Below are 26,646 nucleotides of genomic sequence, written 5' to 3'. Positions count from 1 at the left end.
ACTCTGGTCTGATCCCTGTTGTATTTTGTCATTATTGTGGATTATGAACCTGTAGGGCAGTAACCATTAGTTTTGTTTATACATCATCTGACACAGTTGCAACTCTGATACTTGATTGGGCCTATAGATATAAGGGTCATGTTAATAAGAAATTATCATAATGATGGCTTACTTGCTGCCATAACTTCTGCATCTTATTGAAGCACTTGGGTAAGGAGGAATGTATTCTTTCTTTTCTGTTAAATATCAATAGCAGCAAAGATTTCTGAAAAATGTCATGGGAGAAACTTTTGTTATTTCTACTGAAGTGTGGTAGAAGAATTTTTCTTATACAATGGGAAAAGTGATTTCTGCTGTTTCGTTTACACAACCAGGATATTTGGCACTTGAAAACGAAGGTGTTCTTTCTAACTTTCTTTTTGAAGCAGAGTTCTTCTTTAAGAAATATAGAAAATAAAATCTAAAAGGTGGGGATTCCAAAAGCTGTTGCTATTTGAGTCCAAGAGCCCTTGCTGGAAGCTAACATGCTCTCTTAACATTGGCAGTTGGTCACCTGCTAACATGAATTATAATTCATCTGTATCCTTGTCTTTTGTACTTTGCCTCAGATGTGCAAGATGCAAATGGGAATTCTTTTCAGATCTGAAATATCCATGTAATTTAACTGCATATTTCCAAACTGTTTTGTTTGTTTGAAATGAAAAGCCTAATATTCAAAGGAGATTTTAAAATGCTTTGTAATTCTTCATACAGGGAACCTTGACAAACACATAGAACTAGAAAACCTGGTGGCCCAGTTTCTTGGTGTGGAAGATGCCCTGGTGTTTGGCATGGGCTTTGCTACTAACTCTATGAACATTCCAGCTCTGGTTGGGAGGGTGAGTACATCTTAAACAATATGTAGAGCTATTGTCTCTTAGTTATCTCATCTGCAATCATAGTATTTCATTCTGTCATTAAAGATATTGAGCCAAAGCATAAAATTAAATACCAAGATCTGAGTTACAGGATAATGATCACCATAACCCTGGGCATGCCATTTCATCATTCTATCTCTGTCTAGCAATAGTGGTTATTGCTATGGCACCTGTCACCATGATATTTAAGGCCTCAGCTTACTCCTCTCTAAAATATGAATTCTGACTGCCTCCCATGTCACTGTGAGGTTGTAAGGTTTAAATGGTGGGACTGATTTTCTCTCACTGGCATAGATGTAAGTTGGAACAACCTGACATGGAGCCACACCAACATAACAGATGCAAGAGAAAATGAGGCTCAGTTTTTGTATGGAAGTGAGAACTGTCATTGCCCTGTATTTGTGTGACACAGATCTCAAAACAACAACATTACAAAGAAAGTCCAAAATTTGGAATATTTTACAAAGATTGTCTGATAATGATTTGATATATAACAGTGTGTTCTGGCTGTCAGCAAATGATACTGGTCCCCACTTTTGATTTGGATATGACTGAGACCAATACCCTGTATCCCCTTTTGGAGCGGATAGAACATGCAGGACTCATCTACATGTTCATTAAGTTGCTTTTTTCTAATACACATTAAATTTAGTACCTCCACTAAAGAAATGCACATTAGGCTGCCTTAATGTGCAGTAACAAACGTGCATGGTTTTTAAAGTGACGCTTATTGCGCAGTAGCCTATTTTCCTGCACATTCGCATAATCACATGACTACCCTATATTACAGAGATTTCTCTTTTAATTTACCTCCAAAATCAAAAGTTGTGGCTGTACATTCCTGCTGAACTCAGCCTGACTTCTCTGTGCAGAGCCCAAAGTAGATTATAGCCCTTAAATCTATGAAATGCTTCTCCATCTCTATTTATTTAATTAATCTGAATTTCCAAAACAAATATTTACCTAATACTGCTTTTGCACTGTGGTCATGTAACAAAAGGCCACACCATAATGCCAACAATGAAAGCAGAATCAAGTTAGAGTTCCATTTTTTTAATCTGAAAACTCCACTTATGGCTCTTGCTAATATAATATAGGAGGCAATTTAAATTTTTCATGCAGTATTTGGGGATTTTGAAAGGAAAATATGTATTTCACTAGTTGCTAATTATAAAAATTGCTGGAGATGAAAAGTATGTGTGCTCATGTATGTACATGTGTGTATGAGATGAAAAGTCCTTATTGCTGTGTATGTGCACGCATGCACATCTGTTCCTATGTGTACCAAAGACGAACTCATTCTCCCCTGTGCCCAAGTTCTGCTCAGGCACATAAGAGGTGGAATGCTGGTATAGATAAATATGCCTCCTCCACAGATCCCAGTATAAGTTTAATAAAACCTAATGAACAGTAGTTTATTTCCTCACTGGCATCTGTCCTGTCTGGGATTTTACACCAGCTGCATCTCACCCACAACACACCAAGAAGTGGAGGCCACTGATACGGGAACCAGCTTCACTGAATTTACAATATTACTTCCCCCCTCGTAAGTCACTTCTGGCTACTTACAAAGAGCATTGAGCACCTTTGCACTACCTGAGAACACGCAAGAATCTGATGCCGAGATCTATATATGTGTGTGGCACAGAATGTGGAGTGCAAGCATCCCCAAATTCAAGAAATGTTCCATTTCACATTTAAGCTTTGCAGGTTAGTCGGTCATGTGATATACACCCGGGATTCTGAAAATTCTGTAATCCTTCTCCACAGGGATGCCTCATTTTAAGCGATGAGTTGAACCACACATCTCTCGTTCTTGGTGCAAGACTTTCAGGTGCCACCATCAGAGTCTTCAAACACAATAGTGAGTATTGAAGCTGGCGATGTTTAGAGGCAGAGATGTTCCAGCCACATAAGACTGCTTACTCTTTACTGTTTTGCCATCAGTTACTTGGCAGAATATCTTGCTGAAAGTAAAAAGTTTAGCCCTTCCAAGCTATATATGAATTCTGGAGGGGGGAAATTAAATACATATAATGATAGCTGCTCAAACAAACCATATCCAGTGCCAGGCTGCGGCTTAATTATCAGAACTGCTCTAATATTTCTCACCATACCCCATGCTTTTAGTTTGCTGGACACTTCTGGAACTTTTTTTTTTTTTAATAAGATGATGATACAAAATCTGCACCAAAAAGTGCTCAGCATTGACTCGCTTCTCTTTCCACCAAGGTCAGTACAAACAGAGGTATGCTAACTCTTGGGAGGGGACTTGCACCCTAAATTCCTGCCAGGCTGTTTCAGACATTTAGTTGGCTGTGATAGAAGTTTCTTCCTAAATATTCATCAAAATAGAATGTATTAATACATGGGTCAAAAACCAAAATGACATCTTCACAGCTGGTCACTAATAATAAAAGACCAATACTAGATTGTGATTCACTCCAATGAGATCTTTGGTTGTTATGACAAGTGATTTCAGACCCCATATTCAGACAGAACATGCTCTTATAGGAAAAATAAAGTAGATGACTTAAGACCACAAATCATGATTTGGTTTTGGTAGTATTAAAAAAGGAAACAGATCTCTCTATTAATGGGAAATTTTAAATACTGAGCTAATAAAGGAAGGCGGGGAAGCCACTATCAAAATCTGGCTTATTTCTAACACTTCAGAGCCTGTCTTATACTCATTAGATGTATTTGCATTACTTGCTCTAAGTATAAGGGCCAAAAATCAACATTAAAACAAAAACGAGAGTTCTATTTTACACCTTCATTTTATCTTTTCTTTTATGCTATAATACACTATATTCTATTTTAATTTTTGTCGGCTGGTAGAATGGATAATCTTACTGCATGTTCTTAGCAAAAATTATATATACTTTTTATTGCCCACTTAATGTTTTGTGTTGGCAAAATCTGTTTTTAAAAAAAAAAACAAAAAACTACTACTACACTGCTTGTTCAGGAGTTGGGAGCTAAATGCACATTCCCTAAATAGACACCTCCTTGAAGTGCTGATAGTGTAGCAATGATAGCTATGCAACACATTAACTCTGTAAGTATATAGTAGATTATAACACGTTATCATTGTTTAGCTTACTGAATGGTGTGTACATAGCCAGATAGGTGTTATTCCTGGTCTGTCATTTACTAGAACACACAACTGCATTCCATCCCAGATAATTTAATTGTTTCCCATAAGAATTCAAAGAGGTGTTTCTTCAAGGAATGTGCATTCAGCTCACAACACCCAGACAAGCAGTGAAGATGCCACTTTGGTTTCTGACCCATATATGGATACGTTCTTCCTTTGACCACTTTAACCACTGAGTAGTTGGTGAACAACCACCAGGCAGCATTCCTTCTCCCCTGCATGGCAAGCAAATGTCTAATCAGCTGGTGGTGGGTTTGTGATAAATCATAGTTGATAGTCTTTGTAAATAATGTGGAGTAAAACAAAAAGGCAGTAGCTAACTAGACTAGCACACACAAACATGCAGATGGAAAATGTAGAAAATTCCTTTAGGCACCTCTGCAAACATCGGTGACAGCTCATCAGGGCAGTTTCTGTAAAACTCATTGTTCCTTAGGTTTGGAGTTTCATTCTCCAAAGCCAATCTAGTTGTATCTGATAGCAGGCTATCTCAAATAGTTTAAGGCTTATCACTCTTTCCAGTTAGACAATAAGTTTCATAAAGGAACTGCAGGAATCTTTTGAAGCCCTCCTACAGTCTGAGTATCAGCTCTTGCTCCCCTCTTACTATACGTCTTGAACCTTATCCACAAGTTTCTATAGTAAACTCTAGTTAATTCTCCTACACAATAGGTTGGTGTTGTGGTTTGAGTTGCTGCTGTTCCAATTCCTTGCCATTGTCCATCCTCCTCAATTATTATCTCCTAATAATTGGCCCCCATTTGATCATTTGCTATTACTATATCCACTGCCCTGAGAGTGGCAGATTAATTATACTGTTCTGTAGGTATATAGCTCTCCAGTAGCTTAACTGAGGGGTAATGACAGGGGCAGCAAACCCAGGCACCACCTTTCAGGGGTGACAGGAGCTGTTTAAAAGCAGCTGCTACTGCCATAGTGGCAGCTGACCTCATTTCAGCAATCTGCATGGCAGAAGCCAGCACTGCTCTATGCGTCAGCAGCTGCCCCAGGTGCTTACTTGCCCTGCTACACCTCAGAAGCTCTCTGTTTATCTACCGTAGAGATATAGGGACAGATCCTATTAGCCTTGGGTGTCAAAGTAGCACTTCAGCTTCTGAATAAGATACTATCACATCTATTCAAGTCTCTGGAAATCCAGTAACGTGGACTTTTGTAACACACTTTCATCTCAGCCTACAAACCGAGTTGCAGCAAGGAAACAGTCACCTGTTTGTTTGTCTGTTGTTTTTTTTTTTCCAGGGACTTAAGTAGGGTGGAATAAATAGTCTTAGACACTTGTGCAGAAGTTTGAACCTATTGCTTCAAGTTGTCTAGACATACAAAGACTGAGCCCCAAATTCCCAAAACACTTACGTTTGTATTGACTTCAGCAGTACTACTCATTTGCTTCCAATGATGCATCCACTTATGTGCTTTGCTGGATCAAGATCTTGCTGCTTAGGCTGCCAGGCCACCTGTTCCCCCAAAAACATTAGACCTTACTATTGCTTGCATTCACATGTTTAGAAATAGGGAACTAATCAATCCAAGTCACACTGCAGGGGGTTTGGGTAGACTTCTGCATGCTGAACTGCCTCTGTGGATAAACAACAAGAAAATACCACAAAGAATTTTGTTATCAAGTACAGTATATTCAAGACAAAAGGCATAACTAGCAATTTTGGTATCCTGGGCAGAGAAGCTCAGAGAGAGGGGCAGAAGGGGGTGTTGCACTAAGCACCAGAGACTCTCACCTGACTCTGAAAACACAAACACAGGAGCTGTTGTCACCATGTGAGCTCCCCACATTTGCTGTTGTCATTGTGCAGGTTCCCCACACACAGATATCTGCTGCTGCCCCTGTGCAAGGTCCATCATTCTGATGCCCCTTTTAGGTCAGCAGTCGGGGCTGATACCCCATTTGCCCACTCCTAGTTATGCTACTGATTCAAGATTTTTCATAAGCGTTAATTCACTCAAAAATTGTAATATTTTTTGTTGCTTAGCTGAAGATAAGTGATGAAGGGCACAGGGACCGATTTATGTTGTGGCTGATATATCAAAGCAAACAGCCCTCAGGAAAGGGTGCGATCACTACCTGCCATATTGAGAGCCCTGTTATAAGCCTTCCAGTGAAGAGGTGGACTAATTCACCAAGAAACTGCCAGAGCAAATAGTTGAACTGAAGCCAGTGAGGGAGTTCTGAGAGGTGCTAAGAATAGGCCATGAAGGTAAACAGGAATGGGTTGTAAAAAGGTGCTTCAAAAAGTCACTCCTAACATATGACATTGGAGCCAAATTCTCTGCAGGTATAACTTGGCTCAACTCCAGGTGGTGCCACATTGAAGAACTAACTTTTTGTGCCTGGCATTGTGCCAAGTTACATCAATGAACAGTTTGAACTATTATTACCCCACTGTAAATGTAGCACTTAGGGTCAAAGGCCTTATAGTCAGCTCCCTTGTGACTAAAACATGCTTTCTCTACTGTAAATAATGTTAATTGCTGGCTATGAGAATTAATTATCAAATTGGGGGTGGAAGAATTACACTACTGTGGGATATTTCCTAGACCACATACTTCCTGAATAAGGTTGAGAAAACATGAACAAGGAGTGTTGAGTATCCACCCTCTCTATCAAGAACCATGTTATATAAATAGTGAAGCAAATAAGGGCATTGGCTACACCTTTCCCCTAAATAAGAAAGAGCAAAAAGGTCATGCTTTCTGAGAAATTCATGTCCTTCCTCCACCTCCCCAATTACTGGAATATCAGATGCTTTAAAAGCTGAAGACCAATTGGTAACAGCAACTTTTAGTTTAGATACTGTGCATGTACAATCCTGAATTCAATTGGATTTAAACAACCCACAGGACAAACATGGACAGATGTAGACTTCTAACTACTAACATGTAATCCTTTCCCCTTTGCTATTATGTTTTAATCTACAGACTTATTTGGGAGATAGGGGGTACATGCAGACATTACACTTAGATCAACCAAACCCTAGTTAGAGTGATATAAGTGGTGAACTGTGCATACTTTTGGGGGAATTTAGATCAGGCAAAAAAAAAATGGCTGGCCTGATCTAAACTTAATTTACCTGAGTAACCCATGCCTAAGCTAGCTGCAGGTGGTACAGGGGCTGCACTTTTCCTATCCCTCCTCTGCTCCCCCCCAAACCCTGACCAAGCTAATTTAGCCACCTGACACTCCTACCCCCAGAAATTGCCCCAATACCACCAAACCCTCCCGCCTGCAGACCCACTGATTTCCCCCCTCCCCAATCACATCCACCTGTTAAGCCTCTTCCCCCACCCCATCTTACTTAAATCATGTTCCTGATGCAGCAATTAGTACTGGCAATTGTGTGAACAAGTGGGACCTGATCTACAATCACACGGCTTAAAGCAATACACATGATCATAGATCAATTCCTGGGAACATCTGCATGTGCCTAGAGAACCATACAAACAATCTATCCTGGAGAATGTTAGGGAAACAAATTTCCAGCTGGTGATCCCCTCCCATTCAACCCTAAAACAAATGATGTCCGGCCACAGTGGTTCCACCTGCCTTTGGATCCTTTAAAATTATTTGGGGTAGTCTAAATACAGAATTTTCATGAACCCTTTGTGCTGCTAAGAATGGATGGGAGTTTTAGTGGTCTTCCAGTTTCACTTGTAAATGCAGCTGAAGGAATGTTTTCCTCCTAAAATTAGGGTCACTGAAGAGCCTATGCATAAAAGGATGCATCCAGATGTGTGCATGCATGGTTTGTGGCACCTCAAAGCTGTTTGAGGTGCTGCAAACTGCATGTGGCCCATATGCACCCATTTGCCATGCTGCTAATCTGCATTGCAGCACCAAAAGTTGACAGTGGGAGATCCTGGTATCAAAAAAAATGCCACAAGAAAAGTGGTGCATGTGGCAGCAGCATGCAACCCAGAAAAGGAGCCATGCTCTGGCTAGTGGCCAGGCTTGGTGTGGCCAGATCAGCACTGCTGCTGCACCAACAGGCCCCCAGGAAACCAGGTAAGGTGCTGGCCCCAGCTTCCCCAACCGAACCTGGAATAATTTGGCACACACCAGAATGTGCATGTAGGGGCATGCCCTTGGGCACAAATCAGTACCACTGCTATTTATGCCACAGGAAACATGTGCCCCTGCACATGCGTGCTCCTCTGGACACACCCCAAAAGTCCTGATTTGCTTCAGTTGACTTTCACTGTAAATAGAGGTAAGTTTATTTCTCAACTATGTCTATGCTGACAACATTGTTGTGACTGCAGCTCGCACAGACCTAACCAAGGTAGCATGGAGCTCAGCTTTTCTGTTGATAAGAGATATTTGATATAAAGTCTACAGTTTCCCCTTTTATTTTGTGCCAGTTCCATGATACTCATACCATAAGAAGTGAAAGCTTGTACCACTGGAATGTTCATCCTGTTTGTCTGTTTCAGGGCCTTGTTCGACCTTATGCTGTAAGCTGAACAATTGTTAATAGGCTTAGTGTTGTTTGTCTTCGTGGAGTAATCACACAGTAAGGTGAAAAACCTGCTCAACTGACCTTCACCTGCACAACTGTGATTTGGCACTAGAGGCTTGGTAAGCAGGAGGCAGGACTAGGAGCAGGACCTGCTTGCTACTCCAGCTGGGTAGAGAACAGACCCACCACCGTGTCAATTTCACCAACACCAAAAAGACCTGGGAAAGCAGCTTCTCTGTGACTCTCTGTTCTCACAGAAACTGACACAGCAGCTCTGCACTGAGCGCGGGGCTACTAGGCTTAAGCCCTGGCAGCCCTGCTCTCCATGTGGAGCTGCTGTATCAGTTTCAGTGAGACCAGAAAGCTTCAGGCCTGGAGCACGCTCGCTCTGAGCTCTGAGGGGCCCAGTCCTTTTTTCTCCAGAGCTCAGGTGGCGCCTGCCCCCACCGGCAGGGCCCAGGGCAGAGGGTGCCACCTGAGCTCCAGAGAGAAAAGGATTGGGCCCCTCAGAGCATCCTGGGATACTAGAGGACTTCAACTTGGGCGGAACAGCTGTGGGAAGTGGCCACACAGCAATGGAACAAGAACAAAATTAGGCGGATTGGAGATAATCCTGCCCTGGAGTGTCATACTCTAAAGATTAATCATGAGTGCTTTAAGCCACTTAAAAGGTGTTAACATGCAGCCAGGCCATGGGTGAAGTGCTCCAGAAGCTAACAAAACTTACTGTGTAACAAGGCGCTTAGTGTTCCTTTCCCAGCCCCAGCGAGCATCAGAGGTGTCACATACGGTAACAAAAGCTAGTGGGACAAGGTCTACACAGTGGTAATAGCATGTCGCAGCTGGGACATTCCAAAACATGCCCTGACCATCTGCTCCAAACTCAGAAGTACATCAGTGAGGCCACCATGGAGTTTCCCTAATGGGTTGCTTTCAAGCACACCACTCTGAGGTCTCAAGAGGAGCTGGCTGCAAGTTCCAGGCTTACTGGTGCATTTTCAAGTTTGGAGCATAGGAGCAGGTGGGCAGGGCATGCTCAGGAAGCCCCTGCTGGGAAGATATCCCCAATAAGCCTTCCCTTCAAGCTTTTTGGTCCCCAGTAACCATTTCAGCAGAAAGTAGGCCCGCTTGGAAATACACTTTCATCTGATTTCTTCCCAGGCCATTCTAATTGTTATCCATAGGCTGTATACACTTCTAGAAAGGCGTAAAGAAGGTAGGATAGCAATGTACCTTATAGACAACTGTATCAGAGATGCACAAGCTTTCATAGGAACTGCAGGAGCAGTAGAAGCTGGGTAGACAAACAACCTAAGTAGCTTAAAGATTAGTTTTTAGATAGACACTTGCCTAGGTGTTTTAGTCAGGAAAGACTCTGCCCTGAGCAGGGAGTTGAACTAGACGAACTCCTGAGGTCCCCTCAAGCCTTACTTTTCTATTATTTTAAAACTGAGCAGAAAAAAATTATGGATTTTATGACCTGATTGTCTTCAGTAATTAAGGAAAGAACTCAGGGACCCAGAGGTGCCACCCAGTCTTATGTTCTAGGGCCCCAAATGCAAGCATAGGTCTCAGTAAAATTATTTAGTGTATATAGGAATCCCTCCTTGCATAGACTTGCTTTCTGCATTCAGTGCCTGTTGATTTTTACAATTTGGGGCTGAATTTGCACAGTAAGGACTAACCTATAAAAGAACCCTGTCTCAGATGCGAGCGCTCTGCTGGAAGTTTAAAAACTGAGTGTTATGCTTTAGTGACAGGTTAAGCAGTCTTCTACTTATGTCACACGTATAAAGGTGGTTGTTTATAGCAAGTCAGGCCCTGAGGGTGGCTGCAATTTTAGTTATTTGTTCATGCATGTATTTGCACAAGGAACCCCAGTGACTACATATGTAAATTAAGCACTAGTGACATTTTGCAATAATGTTGTGATCCTCACTTGGAAGATAAGCTACAGGTACTGAGAAGTAATATTATTTAAAAACTTGTTTAAAAATCTCTGCATTGATAGTCCAACAAAGAACTGCCTGTTAATCGTGCTCAACTTCATTGTCTTGCATTCTTAGTTTTAAGTAGTATAATACTACATTTTGTCTTCATTGGGCAGTGATTGTAAGGGTGACTGAGTTGTGTACCGTGGGCAAGTGCTGTTCAGAACTCTGCACATAATGCATTTCTGCCAGTGCACTATACTTCATTGAGGTGTTTTATATTAATCCACAGCATTCTGGCAATTTCTTTAAAGGGATGCATCATAATGTATAATAAGTTTATACAGAATTGCAATAGTTGAGTCTAGAAGGAGTTTTGGAATGGTATAAAACAGCATGCTTGAGTTGCAAGCTACTCTCACAACTATTAGAGAGCAGGAGGTAACCTCCTGCGGAGGCAAATTACACTCACATCTGCTGCTCAAAAGCATCTGGTGCCAGCCATTGTCAGAAACAGGTCACTGGACTACATCGAAGAACCGTGGTTTGATTCGTCCTGGCAGTTCTTATTTCCCTATGGCACATGCAGACTCTGTGTCAGAGAGGATTGTCGCACTGAGGTGTATGTCGCTTTCAGACATATCCTGTTTCAAGCAGGCTGCAGCTGTATTCTCCCTCTCTGACTTGAAAACCCATGTGCAATTTGCCAAACATGAGCAGGGAGTTCTCCCAGTAAGTGCTCTTAAATTGGGCAAAAGCTATGCTTTTATTTGGGGTGGGGGAGGAAATTCTAGCCTTTTTTATTTGAAAAATAACCTCCCACTTACAAAAGGAATCAAAAAGGAGCATTAACGACAAAGACAGACATGAAAGCAGTAATTCTTGACCAGGGTGCTGCATCCTGTTAACTGTGTAAGCACCTACATATGATTCATAAAACAAACCTCTTCAAATAAGAATCCAGAGGATCAAAACATTTCTGCCCTGTTGTGGTCTTTCTGGCTGCCTACAGACATGCTGGTTCACATTCTAATTAGAATGCATCAGAGTAGACTTGATTAATCAAGTCTGCTCTGCATTCTAGTTAGAATGCACCAGCATCACCTCGCCATTACAATATTAAGCCCCCTGTGTTTTAAAATGGCCACAGGGGCACTTTAACTGAAGCTCATCGAATGACCTTCAGTTAAAGCTCACCCATGGCCATTTTAAAACATGGGAGACTTCTATACGTGATGGTGAGCCCTTTTAGTTAGACCAGATGTCAGGGAACCACTTTAATTAAAAAGGCCCCTCCCCACCCAGAGCACAGGTATAGGCACGCTCTGAGTTCTTTGCAACAGAAGAATTGCTATATTATTTTTGAGCGGAGAGGTAATTAGTTGTGTTAGCCTGAAATCAGGCAGAAGGCAGAGTAGAGTTGTATCTATAATAGTATCTGATTAAGCAACCTGTTGCTTATGCATCTCTGATTTAATTAGTCTATATGGTGAAACTCTACCCTGCCTTTTATTATTTTACCATAGTCAAAAAACAAGTGATAGCTAAGAGTTGGCATTGTCTGAGGGGTGCCTTAAATTTAAAATGTTGACAACCACTGCACTAGAACTTTTTATTCCCAGGACTTTTTATATCCCAGGAAGAGTAGCACATCAGGGAGAGGGGGAGAGAGAGACTCTCCATTGCAGGAGTGAAAGCTTCAGGAGATGCACAACTCCACAGCTGCAACCCAGGGAGTATCATATAGGTGGGTGAAAGCAGGGAGCAAAATGCCATTTCTCCCTTCAGCTGTCAGCTCTATTTTGGGAGTCCTCAAATTTATCAAGCTCCTACTTATCAGAGCCTGCTCCAGGTGATGTGAGGAGAAACTTGAAGGCATGATGCCTGGTTTCCAAATTCAGTGTGTATAGGAAAAGGGAGATCATGAGAGAGTGAGGGGGAAATATAAATGGAATTACTTTGGGGAAAAATGCATTTTACAATAAAAAATGTGGGTGTATATTTTATGAGAGAAAGTAAGTGAAAAAGGAAATTGACAATTATAGTACACAAAACAGGGGGGAAGGAAGAGCATACGGTAGTAGATATATTAAAAAAGAAAGCACCAAGTTTTAGCTGACATTGTGTGTCAAGTTTCAGCTGATGCAGGTGTGAATAGAGAAGTCTTGCCCATGCAGAAGCCTCCAGTAATGCTCTGTCAAGCTTTCCATCATAACCTGGACTTGCTTGCCAGATCACAAGCTCCCTTTAGAAAAAACACCCTGCAATGTTTATTATTATTTCTGTTGAAGTCATGCCTAAGGATCTTACTAAACTAATTGTTGTAGAAGTAATTTACCCAGAACCTCTGCCTCCTCTGAGAGTTGACAGTCTAACAGCCACACGAGGCATAGCAAAGCTGGAGTAGGGGAGTTACAAGGCTGGAGCATATTCATTCATTTGTTCAAGTAAAACTTCTGACACCCTTTCCTCTGGACCTGGGGACTGCTTATTAATTGCTAGCAGTGGGGATTCATGTAAGCAGCACTCAGAGAAGAGAGAATAGCCAAGAGAAGAGAGAATGTGGCCCAGTAAGTGATGATTGCCTGCTTGGGCCCATGCTGTTCAACTCCTCCTCCTCCTTTCCCTAGTGTTTTTCTAAACAGATCCATACATCCTGACAGTATTTCATGGATTAACAATTTAATAAAAGGATGTCATTGGTACCTAGGGGTATGTCATCTACAGGGTATACACAGGCACCCAACAGATCTTACTATCTAGAAAGCGTCCTAGAAAATTATGCCTACCTCTGCTAATTTAAAGAGTTGCATGGTAACTACCTACAGTAACTGCACTGCTCAAAGCAGAAGTCTTTGGCGTTGTCCTTTTCCCTCCCTCCTTTATCCTTTTCCCTCCCTCTTTCTTTGTCTCCATGTATATGTAGGGGTGTGATAGGACAACTTGAATTTCCAGTCTTACCCCCACCCCATACATGTGAACAGACTGCCTTGTCTCAGGATCAGTTCTGACATCAGTCCAGCTAAATGGAACGCATTGCTAAATCAAATTAATTTGTGTACTTTCAGTGAGATTTTCAAACAAAGCCAAGGTGCCCAACACTCCTTGGCTTTCAGTGGGAAATGGGTGCCCAAACTTCCCTTTGCATCTTTGAAAATCCCATCCCCCACTTTTTTGTTCTATTATGCTGAGTTTGTATAGCCCCTCTTGCACTACAGTTCTTTCACTTCAGAAATGCTAATGTTGCGGGGCAATAGCAATGTCAGTTGAAGATAAGTGTTAAACAATTCAGTTTGCTTGGACAAATGCTAAGACAGACTGGACAGTAACTTCTCCCTCACAATATATGAAAGCACTACAGGTGCTCAGCTCTTTTGGTAGTACAAGTGAGCACTGTGAATTAGTTTAAACAATTAATTTAAATTCATCAAGAACTTTTATGTACTTGATTGCCATTTAGAGGACAACTGTGCCATCTTCACTGCATTGTTGATGGCAAAAGAGCAATTACAGCTTCAGAACTCAGATGAGCAACTGCTTCCATAATTTGAAACAGAATTATTGGATTTGTTGGCACTCTAAGTGGCAAATCTAGGATTTGCTATATTGGTACTTGTAGCAGGGCACTTTGGAGTGCCTGCCACTTTAAGGGGAGGTCTGGTCCAAGAGGTCTGGGGGCTGGTTTCAGGCTCACCAAACCCCAAGAGAGCAGGGCTGGGCTAGATAAGCCCGTACCTGAGCCCTGCTGGAGTCCAACTCAAGGCCTATAGCAAATTTCCCAGCCCAGTGAAGGGACTGAGTGGGGATTGAGGACAAGGGAATAGAGCCTCAGCCCAGAGAAGGGAGCTGAGCAGGGCACAGAGGATTCCCCAGCCTGAAGAGTGACTGCAGGAGGGACTAGGGGTCTGAGGACCCAAAGATATAGGGCAGAGAGGGACCTAGATGGTCTGAGAATCCTGAGAGCGGCTAAGGGAAGCAAACAGTGGAAGTTGTAACACCTGCGAGACTTGGGTCATGGTGTAGGGGAGGAAAGAAGCCACACAATTTGCCCTTCAGGCTATAGGTACCCTCCAGGAGCACCGCCAGGCCAAAAGGGCCTATTTAGCACAGAGGCTGAGTGAGACTAGTAAGGTTCAGGAGAGACCTGTTGAGGAGTTGATTGGACTCAGGCTCTCTCTCAGGCCTGCTGGCAGTGTCCCTTACTTAACCTTGATAACAACAAGGCATGGCAGGAAAGCAATTAAGGAAGGGCAACTGTAGAGACAGAGCCAGGCAGGAGTCATACAACCACTAAAGGTTGACAATGACAATGACAATTTTGCTGCATTAGAATGCAATTCAGAGGACATTCTATTCAGGGCAATTCCAGTGTGCCACAGAGCACGGTACCATAGAAATTTGCTGTGCTGCAAAGTAGAGGATCAGGGGTTGGTCATGTTGGAGACACACTAGTATATAGGAAAATAGGACTATCCGTAGTACACTGAACCACCAAGTCAAGTCCCCTGGGCTCACAGGCATTTGTTAAACAACAGAATCACCAAAACTGCCATTCCCAGCCACAGCTACAAGGGACAATATCTGAAATATCAGTAATACCTTATAATATGCCACAGATTAGAAGCAAAAGAGGCAAATATACCTCTAGTATCCTGCCACTGAAATGACAGAAACATTATTAGTCAAAATATGTTCAGAAGGTCCTAGGACAAGGACTCTGCCCCATGCTCCAGAAGGAACAAAAAACCTAAACAGTCTATGCCAATCTGATCAAGAGTTATACTTCTTCCTGACCTAAAATGTGGTGTTCAGTGCTGTAGTTAGGGTAGGTCAGTGGACAGACAGTGTGTAGTGGAACACACACAATTGCATGAGGGAAGAGGGCAGGTCTCTTCCCTTAATAGCTGTGGCAGTAGATATGTTTGTATGTACAGGTGCCCCAGGCCATACGTGGCCTATACAAATGAGATGAGGAATAATAGGACAGCTTCTTAGGAACCATAGTGACACCAACCTGCTGGAATATAAATCTGTAGTTCTGCCTTGTCTAATCATTTCTGGTAAAAGGAAAGTGACAATTATTAAAGCAGCTCCTTTCCTCAAGGCTCACAAATGAGAAAGCTTGGGTACTGAGTAATCTTTTTTTACTCCTCTTTTCCTGTACTAACATTGAGTCAATTTGTTTCATGGACCTCTTGCTCTTTCTGTTAAAGTGCCTGGTAAAATGGCTCACCTCCATATACAGGGGAGCAAATACCATTGTTGATTACCTTGAGTCAACCCACTGAGATCTCTAGTAGTGTCTGTAAGTTTCTAATGGTACGGCAACCATCAGAAATCTATTTATCTGAATAAACAAGACCCTAGTTATGGACCAGGACCCTTTTGTGATAGGTGCTCTACAAATACAAAACAATATGATCTGACCTCAAAGAACTTTGAATGGAAATATAAGAAAAGAGACAACAGGTGGATGCAAAGAAACAGACAGATGTGGGTGTGCAAACAAACAATGAGGCTTGCTACGTCAGCATGGTACCCCCAAGTCCTCTTGAACATCCTGTCATTCCTTTTGCCTTATGAGAAACCATTATTTTTACCTGAACAGATCATGTTTGCATGTACATAACAGGAGTTCGTGAGGAAGGAGTTCACTTTTCACTAAGGGACACTGAGTGATATGTTTAATGGGAGCTGAAAAATACCAGATGTAGACACACTGCTCATTTGTTCTTCATAGTTTGAAAGATTTCCATAGATTTGGTAGATATTAGGGCTAGAAGGGACCTCATGAGATCACCTGGTCCAGCCCCCTACCCAAAGGGCAGGAAGTCAGCTGGGGTCAGATGACCCCAGCAAGATAATCATCCAAACGTATCTTGAATGTGTCCAGAGTAGGTGCTTGCATGACGTCGGTCTAGACCAGGGTTGTCAAGCTCCTCTAGCTCTACAGGCCACATAAGTGACCCCACAGGCCAGCCCCACACACCAGATCTAGCGCATGTCCAGAACCAGCCATTCTAGGACAGTTCTGCACCTAGCACTGGCTCCAGTGCATGACCACTCCACGCCAGATCCAGCACACATCCCAGAGTGGTCAGAGCATGCACTGCCTGTGGCACAGCCCCAGAGCAACTGGAGTGGACACCACAGGCTGCATGGCCCTGGAACAGCTGCTCTAAAACAGTACTACCTGCAGCTTCCACTCTGGTTGCTCTGGGACCACACTGCACACAGTGCTCACTCCAACATGCATCCACTCCAGGCTGGTGCATGTCCTGGAGCAGGCACAGCATGCAGTACATGTCCCAGAGTGGCTGGTCCAGGACCATGCCAACACAGTGCCCACGCCAGCCACTCCTGACAGGCTACTCTAGGGCCACGCTGCAGGTGGTGCATGCACTCTGGGATGTACACTGGATCCAGCATGGAGCGGATGCACACTGGAATGCATAGCTGACGCATAGTAGGGGGACGTGCCCCCCCGAGATTGGCTGGTGCCAAAGCTGCCGCTGGCTTCTGCGGGCAGTTGCCACCCCCCACCCCTTCCCCCTCCACCTCCCCTTGTCACTGATATGGCTGCTGGCTGCTGCAGGTGGTCCCCACTCACCGCCGCCAACAGCGTGGACAGTGACTGCGGGCAGTCCCCGCTCACTGCTACCTGCTATGGTGCCCCCCCGCAGTGGCAGAAGGCACCAGTTGTTCATGCTGGAATGGGCACTGTGTACAGTATGGTCACAGAGCAGGTCCTGCATGTGACACTTGGGGCCATCCAGCACACCCCACATGCTGCCTGTGGGTCCACTCAAAAACCATGGACAGCACTGGGACCAAATGATAGTTCCACAGGCTGAATCTGGCCCTCAGGCTGAATCTTTGACACCCCTCTTCTAGACTGAGGAGCATCAAGTGGGTGGATTGTATTTTATGGATTAAAATCACGTGGCTGAATGTTACAAAAATTGCTCAAGCTCTAGGATAGAATAATGCAAAAACATTGCCAACAGCTTTAGAAGGCCATCATTGCCAGCTTCTAGCAACTGACCTAAGGTACTCTCCCAAGCACAGTGATTCATTTTTTAGTTTTTTCTTGGCTGTATACAAATACTTGCCCAGTCAGTGATCTCTATTCTACTGCCCGACAGTCTCCAGTAGTACACTACTGCCATCCACTGCTTTTACTGTGATGGTCACTGAGTTCTAAAGCAGTTAAAATTACAATAGCGCTGTGGGGCCTGGCACATTCCAGATTCATGGTAAACATCCAAGATAAACATGAGGATGTGACCTGTGGCTTTCAGATCTGGCTTTGCATTTTAAACACCTCACATTCAGAAGTATTTGGATCAACTAGTCATGAGGGATAAGGGCAACCTATAAAATTCAGACCAGGTGCAATTTCACGCTTTGAAATCTATTCCCTCTCCCAAATACAGAAGGGATCTGCCCCAGAAATTTGGACTCGTATCTACTCACAGTATAGGGTAGGAATAGCAGCAAAGATGTAGCTGTACCCCACATTAAGCAACAGCAATTATGGAGACCCCACTGCATGGGGGGTGGGGGCTAGAATTTGGCCCTTCCCTTCTGTATCACCTTGTTGCAGCTTCTGGCAGCAGCTGAAAAAGCAAAATGAACAAAGCAAAATGCCATGTCAGGTGCTGTTTCAAGGCATTTTGGAATGTGTGTTTTCAGATCCCTGCCATGTACAAGAAGCGTTTGCCTCCTAGAGGTTTCATTCAAGTCTTAATATCAGAACATTGATCAGATTTCAGCCAAATCTCTATTAAAAGCCAAATTGTGCAACAGCCTTAATGCTTCCATTTTCTTTTTTTTTTCTGTATTTCAGTGTCTGCCATTCCACTTTTATTAAAGTTATCTCATTAGCATCATTATCCATAATCAACCCCTGAGAAGGCAGCAATGTTGCTAACACTGCTCAAGGCTTTTTTACATTAAGCCTCATCAAAACATTGTCTTTTGACTCAAAAAGTGTACCCCAGTTTGTGTATTTCTCTCTCTTGCACTCACTTAGACACACACCCTTTCTTTCTTGAAAAATACGAGATTCCTCTTCATGTCACTATGCTGTGCTTCATAGGATAAAATCCAAGAGTTTGCTGATGAAACACATGTTATTCATGAGCGACTGATGATGCTGGGAACTGACCCAAAGCCACTTAACTGAAGTAGGCTTAATAAGCCTTACCTCTGATTTCAAGAAAAATATAAAGTTCTCTGGCTTTTGTGTATGTTGATCATAACAAAAGGCCCTTCTGGTTTTTCTGTTTGGTTACAAGTGAAATATTTAATTTTAACACCTTGGTTAACATGGCCTGGAACAGTTATAACTGAACATTTCTTAATACATCTATCTTTACTATTCTTTGTTTCAAATCTTAACCTTAGGTTCCATAGGTTTCAAATCTTAACTTTTTTAGGACAAGTGTATTACCATGATGGTAACTTTTGTGTCTTACAATGCTGTGCTTGAAAGGGGAAGGTGCTGCTGGCTGGAAGCAGAATGCATATAAATTGTATTCTTTCTTGTCCTTCCTGTTTCTGTGTGGTAAGCAGAGAATGTAGACTCAGATTCTGAGACAGAGTAAGTCAGTAAATATCCAGCCAGCCAGGTTGCCAGCTTGCCCTCAAGGGGGGGCGGGGGGGAATTCTCAAGAGCATTTGGGAAATGTAGACATGTCTCACTGGCTTTCACAGGAATTCTTGTTTTTAAATGCCTTATGCTCTTCTGAAAATCTTCTGCGAAGCACACCAGGCAAAGGCCTCCAGAAGCTGTGAATTTCAGCAATCCAGTTAATTATAGGCAATACAAAATCTGCAGGTACCCAAAGTATATCCATTTTACTTTTAAATGCAGATACAACCAGTTTCTAATGCTTGAAGAAAAGGGTTTTTTTCCCTCAAATAAGATGCGCTATTGTAGAAAACTCTTGTAGCGTCTCTGAGTTCAAACTTCAGGCAACTTAAATCTATTATTGAGGCTGTGATTTTTTTACAAAGAAAGTTTACAATCAGGAGGCATGTCCTAAACATTAAATAGTGGCCAGGGAAAAAGTGAACGATTGCTTTTAAAAATCCTTTTGTTTAATGCTTCTTTCCTTTCTTTTCTTTTTAAATAAAGATATGCAGAGCCTTGAGAAGCTCCTGAGGGATGCAATAGTATATGGGCAGCCTCGAAACCACAGAGCCTGGAGAAAAATCCTTATCCTTGTAGAGGGCATTTACAGGTCTGTAGACATTTTAGAAATGAACACTCCATTGTAATTTAGTAGGCCTATATAATTAAACAGGAACTGGGGTTGACTTAGAAATACAGAGGGGTATTTTTTATTGGCTCATGTCATAGTAGGATCTTAAGTGGCCTTGCTAAAGCTGTTGGTGTTTATTATTAAGGGGAATCAGATAATAACAGTTTCAGCTTTTGATGCTTTATATAAAAAATGCATAGGTCAGTCTGAGCCTTGGTGTAAGTGAAGCAACTCCAGTCTGGTCCCCTACATGTAGTTTTGAATATTGATTTGTACTCTTCGTTCCTCTGGGGAAAGGGGGATTGACATATAAATACAAAGGGCAAATCTTCAGCTGGTGCAAATTATCATAGCTCCACTAAAGTCAATAGAGCTATGACAGTTTATACTAGCTGAAGATCTTTGGTAGAGTGATTAAAGAGACCAGCTCTCTAGACTGCTACATCAAAAGAAGATATTGGCCTGGCTATTGTATGGATTCTGCATGCCAGCTTTTATAGGCAGAAAGCAGAATACAAACACAGAGAGACAAGTCAGCCTTGGTGAAAACAACCCATCTCCACTTGGTGTCACTATCCAATGGAGTGGCATCTGGGCTTGGGTATAAACTGACATTAAAGGAATTAGCCGCAGTTGTTCCAGTGCTCACATATAAGCAGACAGTGCATAATAAAAGTAATTTAAGGAGTTTGTCTAGGATTGTCTGTTAATGATGCCTTGTAGTTACGTGGCATTGTATTATATCGCATTCCTCATCCTGCAGGATGCCCAAGTGGTTTGCAAGTCAGCATTAAGCACTACACAATACAGATCACTTTACCCATCACTGAGATGCATCAGCTTTGGGCAGCAGTGGGATAAATTATGATATTTAATAAGTCCGGCTAGCTACCTTTTTCATTATGATGCATTTACTGTTCGTGTATTGTCATTACTTCCTGGTCATCAGCATTTTCTCTTTGGTGTATCATGTGCCAGTTGCTGCAGAGAACAAATGAGCCCTTATCTAAACACCTGTCACTCAGGACTAAAACAGTTTAGCAGCAGATCAGCTGATCCAAAGCAGGCTGAACATCTCCTTTCAGCCAGAATAAACAGACCAAAACTGCAAATAAACATAGCTTGGCCCAGCTAAAGGAAAGCAAAGTTCTAAGGACTTTTGATCATGCAGAAATTAGGTGGACCACCAACATTTTACTGACAAATACCCCTGTCAGTCACATGGCCTACAAAAAAAAAACTGCAGCTGCTGTGATTTAGTCAGTTTTAAATCCTATGTTTCATATGTCAACAATAATGGAAAGTGACAGTAAATTTGAGACACAGACATGCTGGTTAGGCATAACAGTTGCACAAACTCACGATGTCAGTTTGTTTTGGCATTTGCAACTTAATCAATCTTGCATTTACAAGACACTGAGCTTAAATTTCGTTAAATCTCCTGTTGTTTTTCCAAGATAATTTTTCAAGTGGACAATAGAAGAGCCATCTTTCTCATTGCTTAGCAAAAGGCATCATGTAAAACTTTAATTTGTAAGGTCCTAGTATTTTAGATGAGGATTGTCAGCGTGCCTAAGGGAATTATGCGAGAGGCAGGGATTTTGGGGGGTGATATCTTTTATTGGATCAACTGTATAGTTGGGATAGAGTTAGACAAGCTTTCAAATGCAAGACCTGAAGAAGAATGTCTTGCATTCAAAGGCTTGTCTAACTCTATCCCAATTACACAGTTGGTCCAGTAAATGATATCACCCAAAAATTCTTTGCTTCTGCATTATTCCTGGATCATCATAGCTACATCAGTCTAACATTACCATAATGTGGACGATATCAAAGTCTGTCACTTAAAATAGAAAATCCACAAACTAAAGGAATTAAGCACTCAACAGCCATGGACTTGCAATACGAATTCATTGGATAATATGATCATAGGGCTGAAGGGACCTCATGGGGTCATCTAGTGCAGCTCCCTGCTCAAGGCAGGATCATCCCAGGCAAGTATCTGTCAAATCTCCTCTTGAAAATTTCCAGGGATAATGATTCCACAACTTGTCTGGGTAGCCTTTTCCAATGCTTGACCACCCTCATAGTCAGAAAGTTTCTCCTTATTTCCAATGTAAATTTCCTTTGATGCAGTTTGAAGCTACTGCTCCTAGTCCTGTTCCCTACAGCCACATAAAAAAGGTTACCTCCATCTTCTTTATAATCACCCTTCAGGTATTTGAAGGCTGTCATCAAATCCCACTCAGTTTTCTTTTCTCCAGACTAAAGAGGTCAAGCTCTTTCAGCCTTTCCTCAGAAGCCATACTTTCCCTGTTCTAATCATTTTTGTTGCTCTCCGCTAGACATCTTTCTTGAAGCAGGCAGTCAAAAAAGAAGGGTGCCTCACTCCAATTGCGTTAAAAAGTTTAATCTCATCCTAGCACCTCAAAATTGATTATTTCCATTCAAGTGAAAGCCATAAAATAAGAAACTAATAAAAAAACTTAACTCCTTTTTACTACCTTAAAAGAAACTGGTACACACATTAACTAGTTTTTAAATCAGCTTTATGCATTCGAATGATGTGAGCAAATCAGAACTCAAAGCTCCTACTTCAGATTGCAAATCAGTTCTACTGTGGGCTGAGAGAAAACTCCCATTATACTGGCACTGTAATTTATTATTGCATTACTGGCTGTACTCAATATCTACCTGTCCTTGAAGCACTGTATAGTCATTGTTGCTTGCACAGATTAGCAAATCAAATAGACCAAACAAGCATACAGCTAACAACATTTTAAATGCAAAGAAAGGGTAAGGAAAGACATACTAGAATTGCCTCTTTTACACTTTGCTTGAGCTGTTTCCTCTCATTCTGATTCTTTCCTTTCTTGAGGTATGGTTTTTGCAATATGATTTTCCAGCACCCATGCTGGCTAGCATTAGTTCGTTTCAAGTTTTGCCAGTGGTACATTAACACTGTGTCCATACTGGAGAAGAAGAGGAGAAATATTACCAGATCCTTCTTGCTAAGGTCATATGATGTCTTTTTAAATGGGTTTCTAAAGAAATGGATCTTCAAGATAACTCGTATATAGAATTGAAATTATTTGGTCAAAATAAAGCATCTTGATTTGCAAGTTTGGTTTGGCAGCTTCTTCCACAGATACTTTTTCCAGGGATTCAGGAGAAACTTAAAACTTTCCATTATTGTTTTAACATTGTTACATATGACACCATGGTCTTCTGGTGGTGAGACTGATGTTAAAAGCCAAATTCTTCTTTCAGTATCATTCAAGCAATCCCTTGGGCTATGGTATGGGTATGTTAAAGAGTTCTCCTTTGCTACATTGTGCATGAACCCAAGCTTACCATCTGGCAGAACTTGAAAAGAACTATTGCTAGCCAACATGGATGTTAAAAAAACTCAGGCGGGTGTTTCCAAACCAAAGCCTGCCTAAGTGCAAGCAGAAATTTGCCCCTAAACTTGTGAAGGATCCAAGCTATATGTCAATTAAACAGTGAGGAAAGTGTCCATTTATGTATGTATGCATGTATGTAACATCTGAAAAAGGAAAATGTAGCAAAGATAAATGTAACTATTAGTGAAAACTGGCTTTTAACTTGCATTAGCGTGAGAGTAAATGGATTCAATATTCATTCCAAATACAGAAAGACCACATGACTATCAGTCCCCAGTACAAAAAGCATGACCAAGTTTTGGCAGTGTCCATGGTGCAAATTAAACTGACTTGCTAAATCAGATCTCTATTATTTAAATTCTAGCTAATGTTTTCCTTGGCATCTACCATTTTCAGTTCAGATCAACCAGTTACTGCTTTCTCAATCAGTTTCTGGTACATGCATGCTCCCTTGTAACATACTTGCATTTCTGTTAGACGAGCCAAAGTCCAGGGCAATAATTGAAGGGCAACATGGAGTGCTCAAAAAGATGATTTTTTCATATTTTTTTTTTTCAATTTCCATTTTAATTTGATTTTGAGCATGTTTCCATACAAGCCAGCGGGTGGCTCTCTGAACATTTGGATTTCATCCAGGGCATTTTCACGTATACTTGAAATTTTGCGGGATTCAGTGCCAGTACCCTAGGCAATCTATTGGGACAATTTTTTTATTTCCTGCTATTATGTGATTGGACCAAGGGATTGAAAAACAGGCAATGTTTTAAGTGTCTGGCCACAGACCAGCAAAAAGGGTTAATCAATCAGTGGCTGTTTCCTAACGGTTCAACGTATGGTATTTCATTTGACTTTTTAAACTATTGCTGTAAACCACAAAATAGAGACAGTTGTGTCAAGTCTCCTAAACACCACCAGGTGCAAAGTTTACCAAAGAAAATAATGTTAAAAGCAAAGACTAAGATTTATTGTGTATATTTTGGAAGTAAGAGATTGACATAAATATAAAGTATGCATCTTGTGAAAGATCAGATCAGGAATGGGGCCAGAGGGTTTTACTTATAAGGAACGATTTATTTGCAGTTTGAAGAAGAGCATAGGATAAGTCATCAAAGAGTAGAGGACTGTTAATAGATTTTGTTATCTGTCAGAGTTGTATTATGTAATTATGAAAGATAAAATGGTAGGCTAAATATTAAAATCAGTCTTTCTGACTATGCAATGAATGATGCTGTGAAAAATGCCTCATTCTATTTCAGGGGTGGGCAAAATGCGGCCCGCAGGCCAGATCCGGCCCACCGGCCATTCTAGCTGGCCCGCGGGGTGCCTAAAAAGTTTAGAAAATTAATATCTATCTGCCTTTGGCTGCCTGTCATCCATCCATCAATGGCTTGCCAAAACTCAGTAAGCGGCCCTCCGCCCAAAATAATTGCCCACCCCTATTCTACTTGATTATATGGTTAGAAGGCCAGCTCCCTGAGATATTTATTTTTAAACTCAGCAGCCTCTAGAGAATAAGCCAGTAAAGATGGTGAGGAGGACTAGGTAACCCATGGGAGCATGTCTTTTCTTTCCAAAGTGCTGATCAAAATACCATGAGGGTTTAAGGGAAGAATCCATTGACTTTGAGAGGATTTGGATTCGGCCCAAAACTCTGTAGTTGGTACATCCTTGTACCATGCCTTGTCAGGGGACGTGTTTACAGCTCCGTGACTATATAACCTGGTTAACACTTCAATAACATTGCAGAGTAGATAACATTGTCAGTAATGGGATTAGCACCTTGTATTGTATAGGAAAATTTATCCCAGGCATAAACCGAACAGGTTTTGAACTATTGTAATAGGTTCAATGTTGTAAATAGGTCAGTTTTGTGCCACAGCTTCATTGTGTGATGGGACTATGAAGAAGAGAGAGGATACCATATGAGGAAAACCACTTCAGAAATTATAAGGTGAAAGAACAGTGCAGATCTCAGCTAGGGCAGAGCTGAACTCAGTTGCCCTGGATTTGACGCAATAATGCAGAAGTAACATAACTCTGTGACAAAGCCTGTTTCCTGTTTCACTTGTGTAGATGACAGGCCCTCATCTTTTAATAGCATATTTTATTTTGGGGGCCTGATTATGGCAAGCAACCAGCTGTGAATGAATGGCACACAAAATTATTGCCACAGCCTTTGCGCAGCCTATCTGAGGGCTTCTGCTGTTATAGTCTTTGATTTCCCCTGAAGCACACAGTGCAAAGGGAAGAAAGAGGAGGCAGGACTGTGGCCTCACTCACTCCATCCCATCACACCACAATGGGAGGACTAGGCCTACACTGTCTAGAGGCTGGTCTGCACAGGCCACGTGTATGCTCTGCTCCTCGAGGCAGGATTTGGCTCCCCGAGGCCCAATTCCTTCCCAGAATTCTCCTCGTGTTCCCCATTTCTCCGAGATGGTTTAGACAGAGTGAACCTGCCATGAGCAGAGGATTAGATTACGTGATTTCCTAAGGGTCCTTTCCAAGCAAATATGTCTATAATTCTACTTTGGGCAGTGGAGCTCTGTCCTACCTCTGAGGCCAGAGGATAAAGGTTGTGGTTTATAAACTGATCCCTTCCCACAAAAAATGTTCAGACTTCATCAGACTACTTCTTATAAACCTCCAGAGCTACAAAAGAGGCAAGCAGTTATGCAAGAACAATACTACCAACATGAGCTGTATACATTTGGTTTCTTCTCAAGATCCCTGGTTTAAATTTAATCTCAATCAATGCTTACCAGAGGATTTCGCCTTCCTTTTGGGCTTCTCTGAGGCTCCCAGACAAAGTGAATTTGGTCTCAGTCCAGTTCTAACCAAACAGTTGTCTGCATCACAGACACTCTTCCCCAGTTACTGAAAGTCAGCAGAGAGGCCAAGGAAGGAGTCAGCATAGGTTATGAACTGGCCTCTAGTCCCTAGAGGACTGAAGCATGTTAGCCGGACAACATAGAAAAACTTTCATGGAGGCATCAGTATTGTATCCATTCTGTGGATCCCTCCCATGCTGTGAGTCCTTCTGAGATCAATGGGCCTTTTACTTTTCTGGTGGTTCTGTCCTCTGTTCCAGGTGTGAAAGGGTTAGGGTGGCCATCAAAGAGGACAGTCTGGTTGTCCTCTGTCCTCTATTGATACAAAACCGGATCCCTTTATGTCCTCTATATTTCTTCTTGAAGAGAAAAATGGAGGACATAAAGGCGTCAGCTTTTGTATAAGCAGAGGACAGAGTAGCAGAAAACTGGAATGTCCTTTATGATGGCCACCCTAGAAAGGGTCTACATGAAGTGACTACACTATCCTCATTATATTCTCTTAGAATTTAAAACCTTGTGGCCACTAGTAGAGGGTATTTAACTAAGGATCTGGGTATAATTTCATGCTGATTTATACAGTAGAAGCTAAATTTTCTATTATTAATTTAAGATTGTAACCCATAAAGCTCTGAGGATGAACA

General features: G+C 41.9%; 1 protein-coding gene across 1 annotated transcript in view; it reads left to right on the top strand.

The window, feature by feature from the left end:
- The window catches only part of SPTLC3 (serine palmitoyltransferase long chain base subunit 3), a 138,302-nt gene that overhangs the window by 75,644 nt on the left and 36,012 nt on the right, over positions 1-26,646 (top strand). The window contains exons 5-7 of the mRNA XM_014595107.3: positions 754-878; positions 2,688-2,781; positions 19,641-19,746. Coding sequence (XP_014450593.1) covers positions 754-878; positions 2,688-2,781; positions 19,641-19,746 — 325 coding nt within the window. The remainder of the gene's footprint in view (positions 1-753; positions 879-2,687; positions 2,782-19,640; positions 19,747-26,646) is intronic.

The sequence above is a fragment of the Alligator mississippiensis genome, chromosome 1 (genome assembly GCF_030867095.1).
Source record: "Alligator mississippiensis isolate rAllMis1 chromosome 1, rAllMis1, whole genome shotgun sequence".
Lineage (NCBI taxonomy): Eukaryota > Metazoa > Chordata > Crocodylia > Alligatoridae > Alligator > Alligator mississippiensis.
Note: the sequence above shows the minus strand (reverse complement) of the source record. Positions and strands in the feature narration are given on the sequence as shown.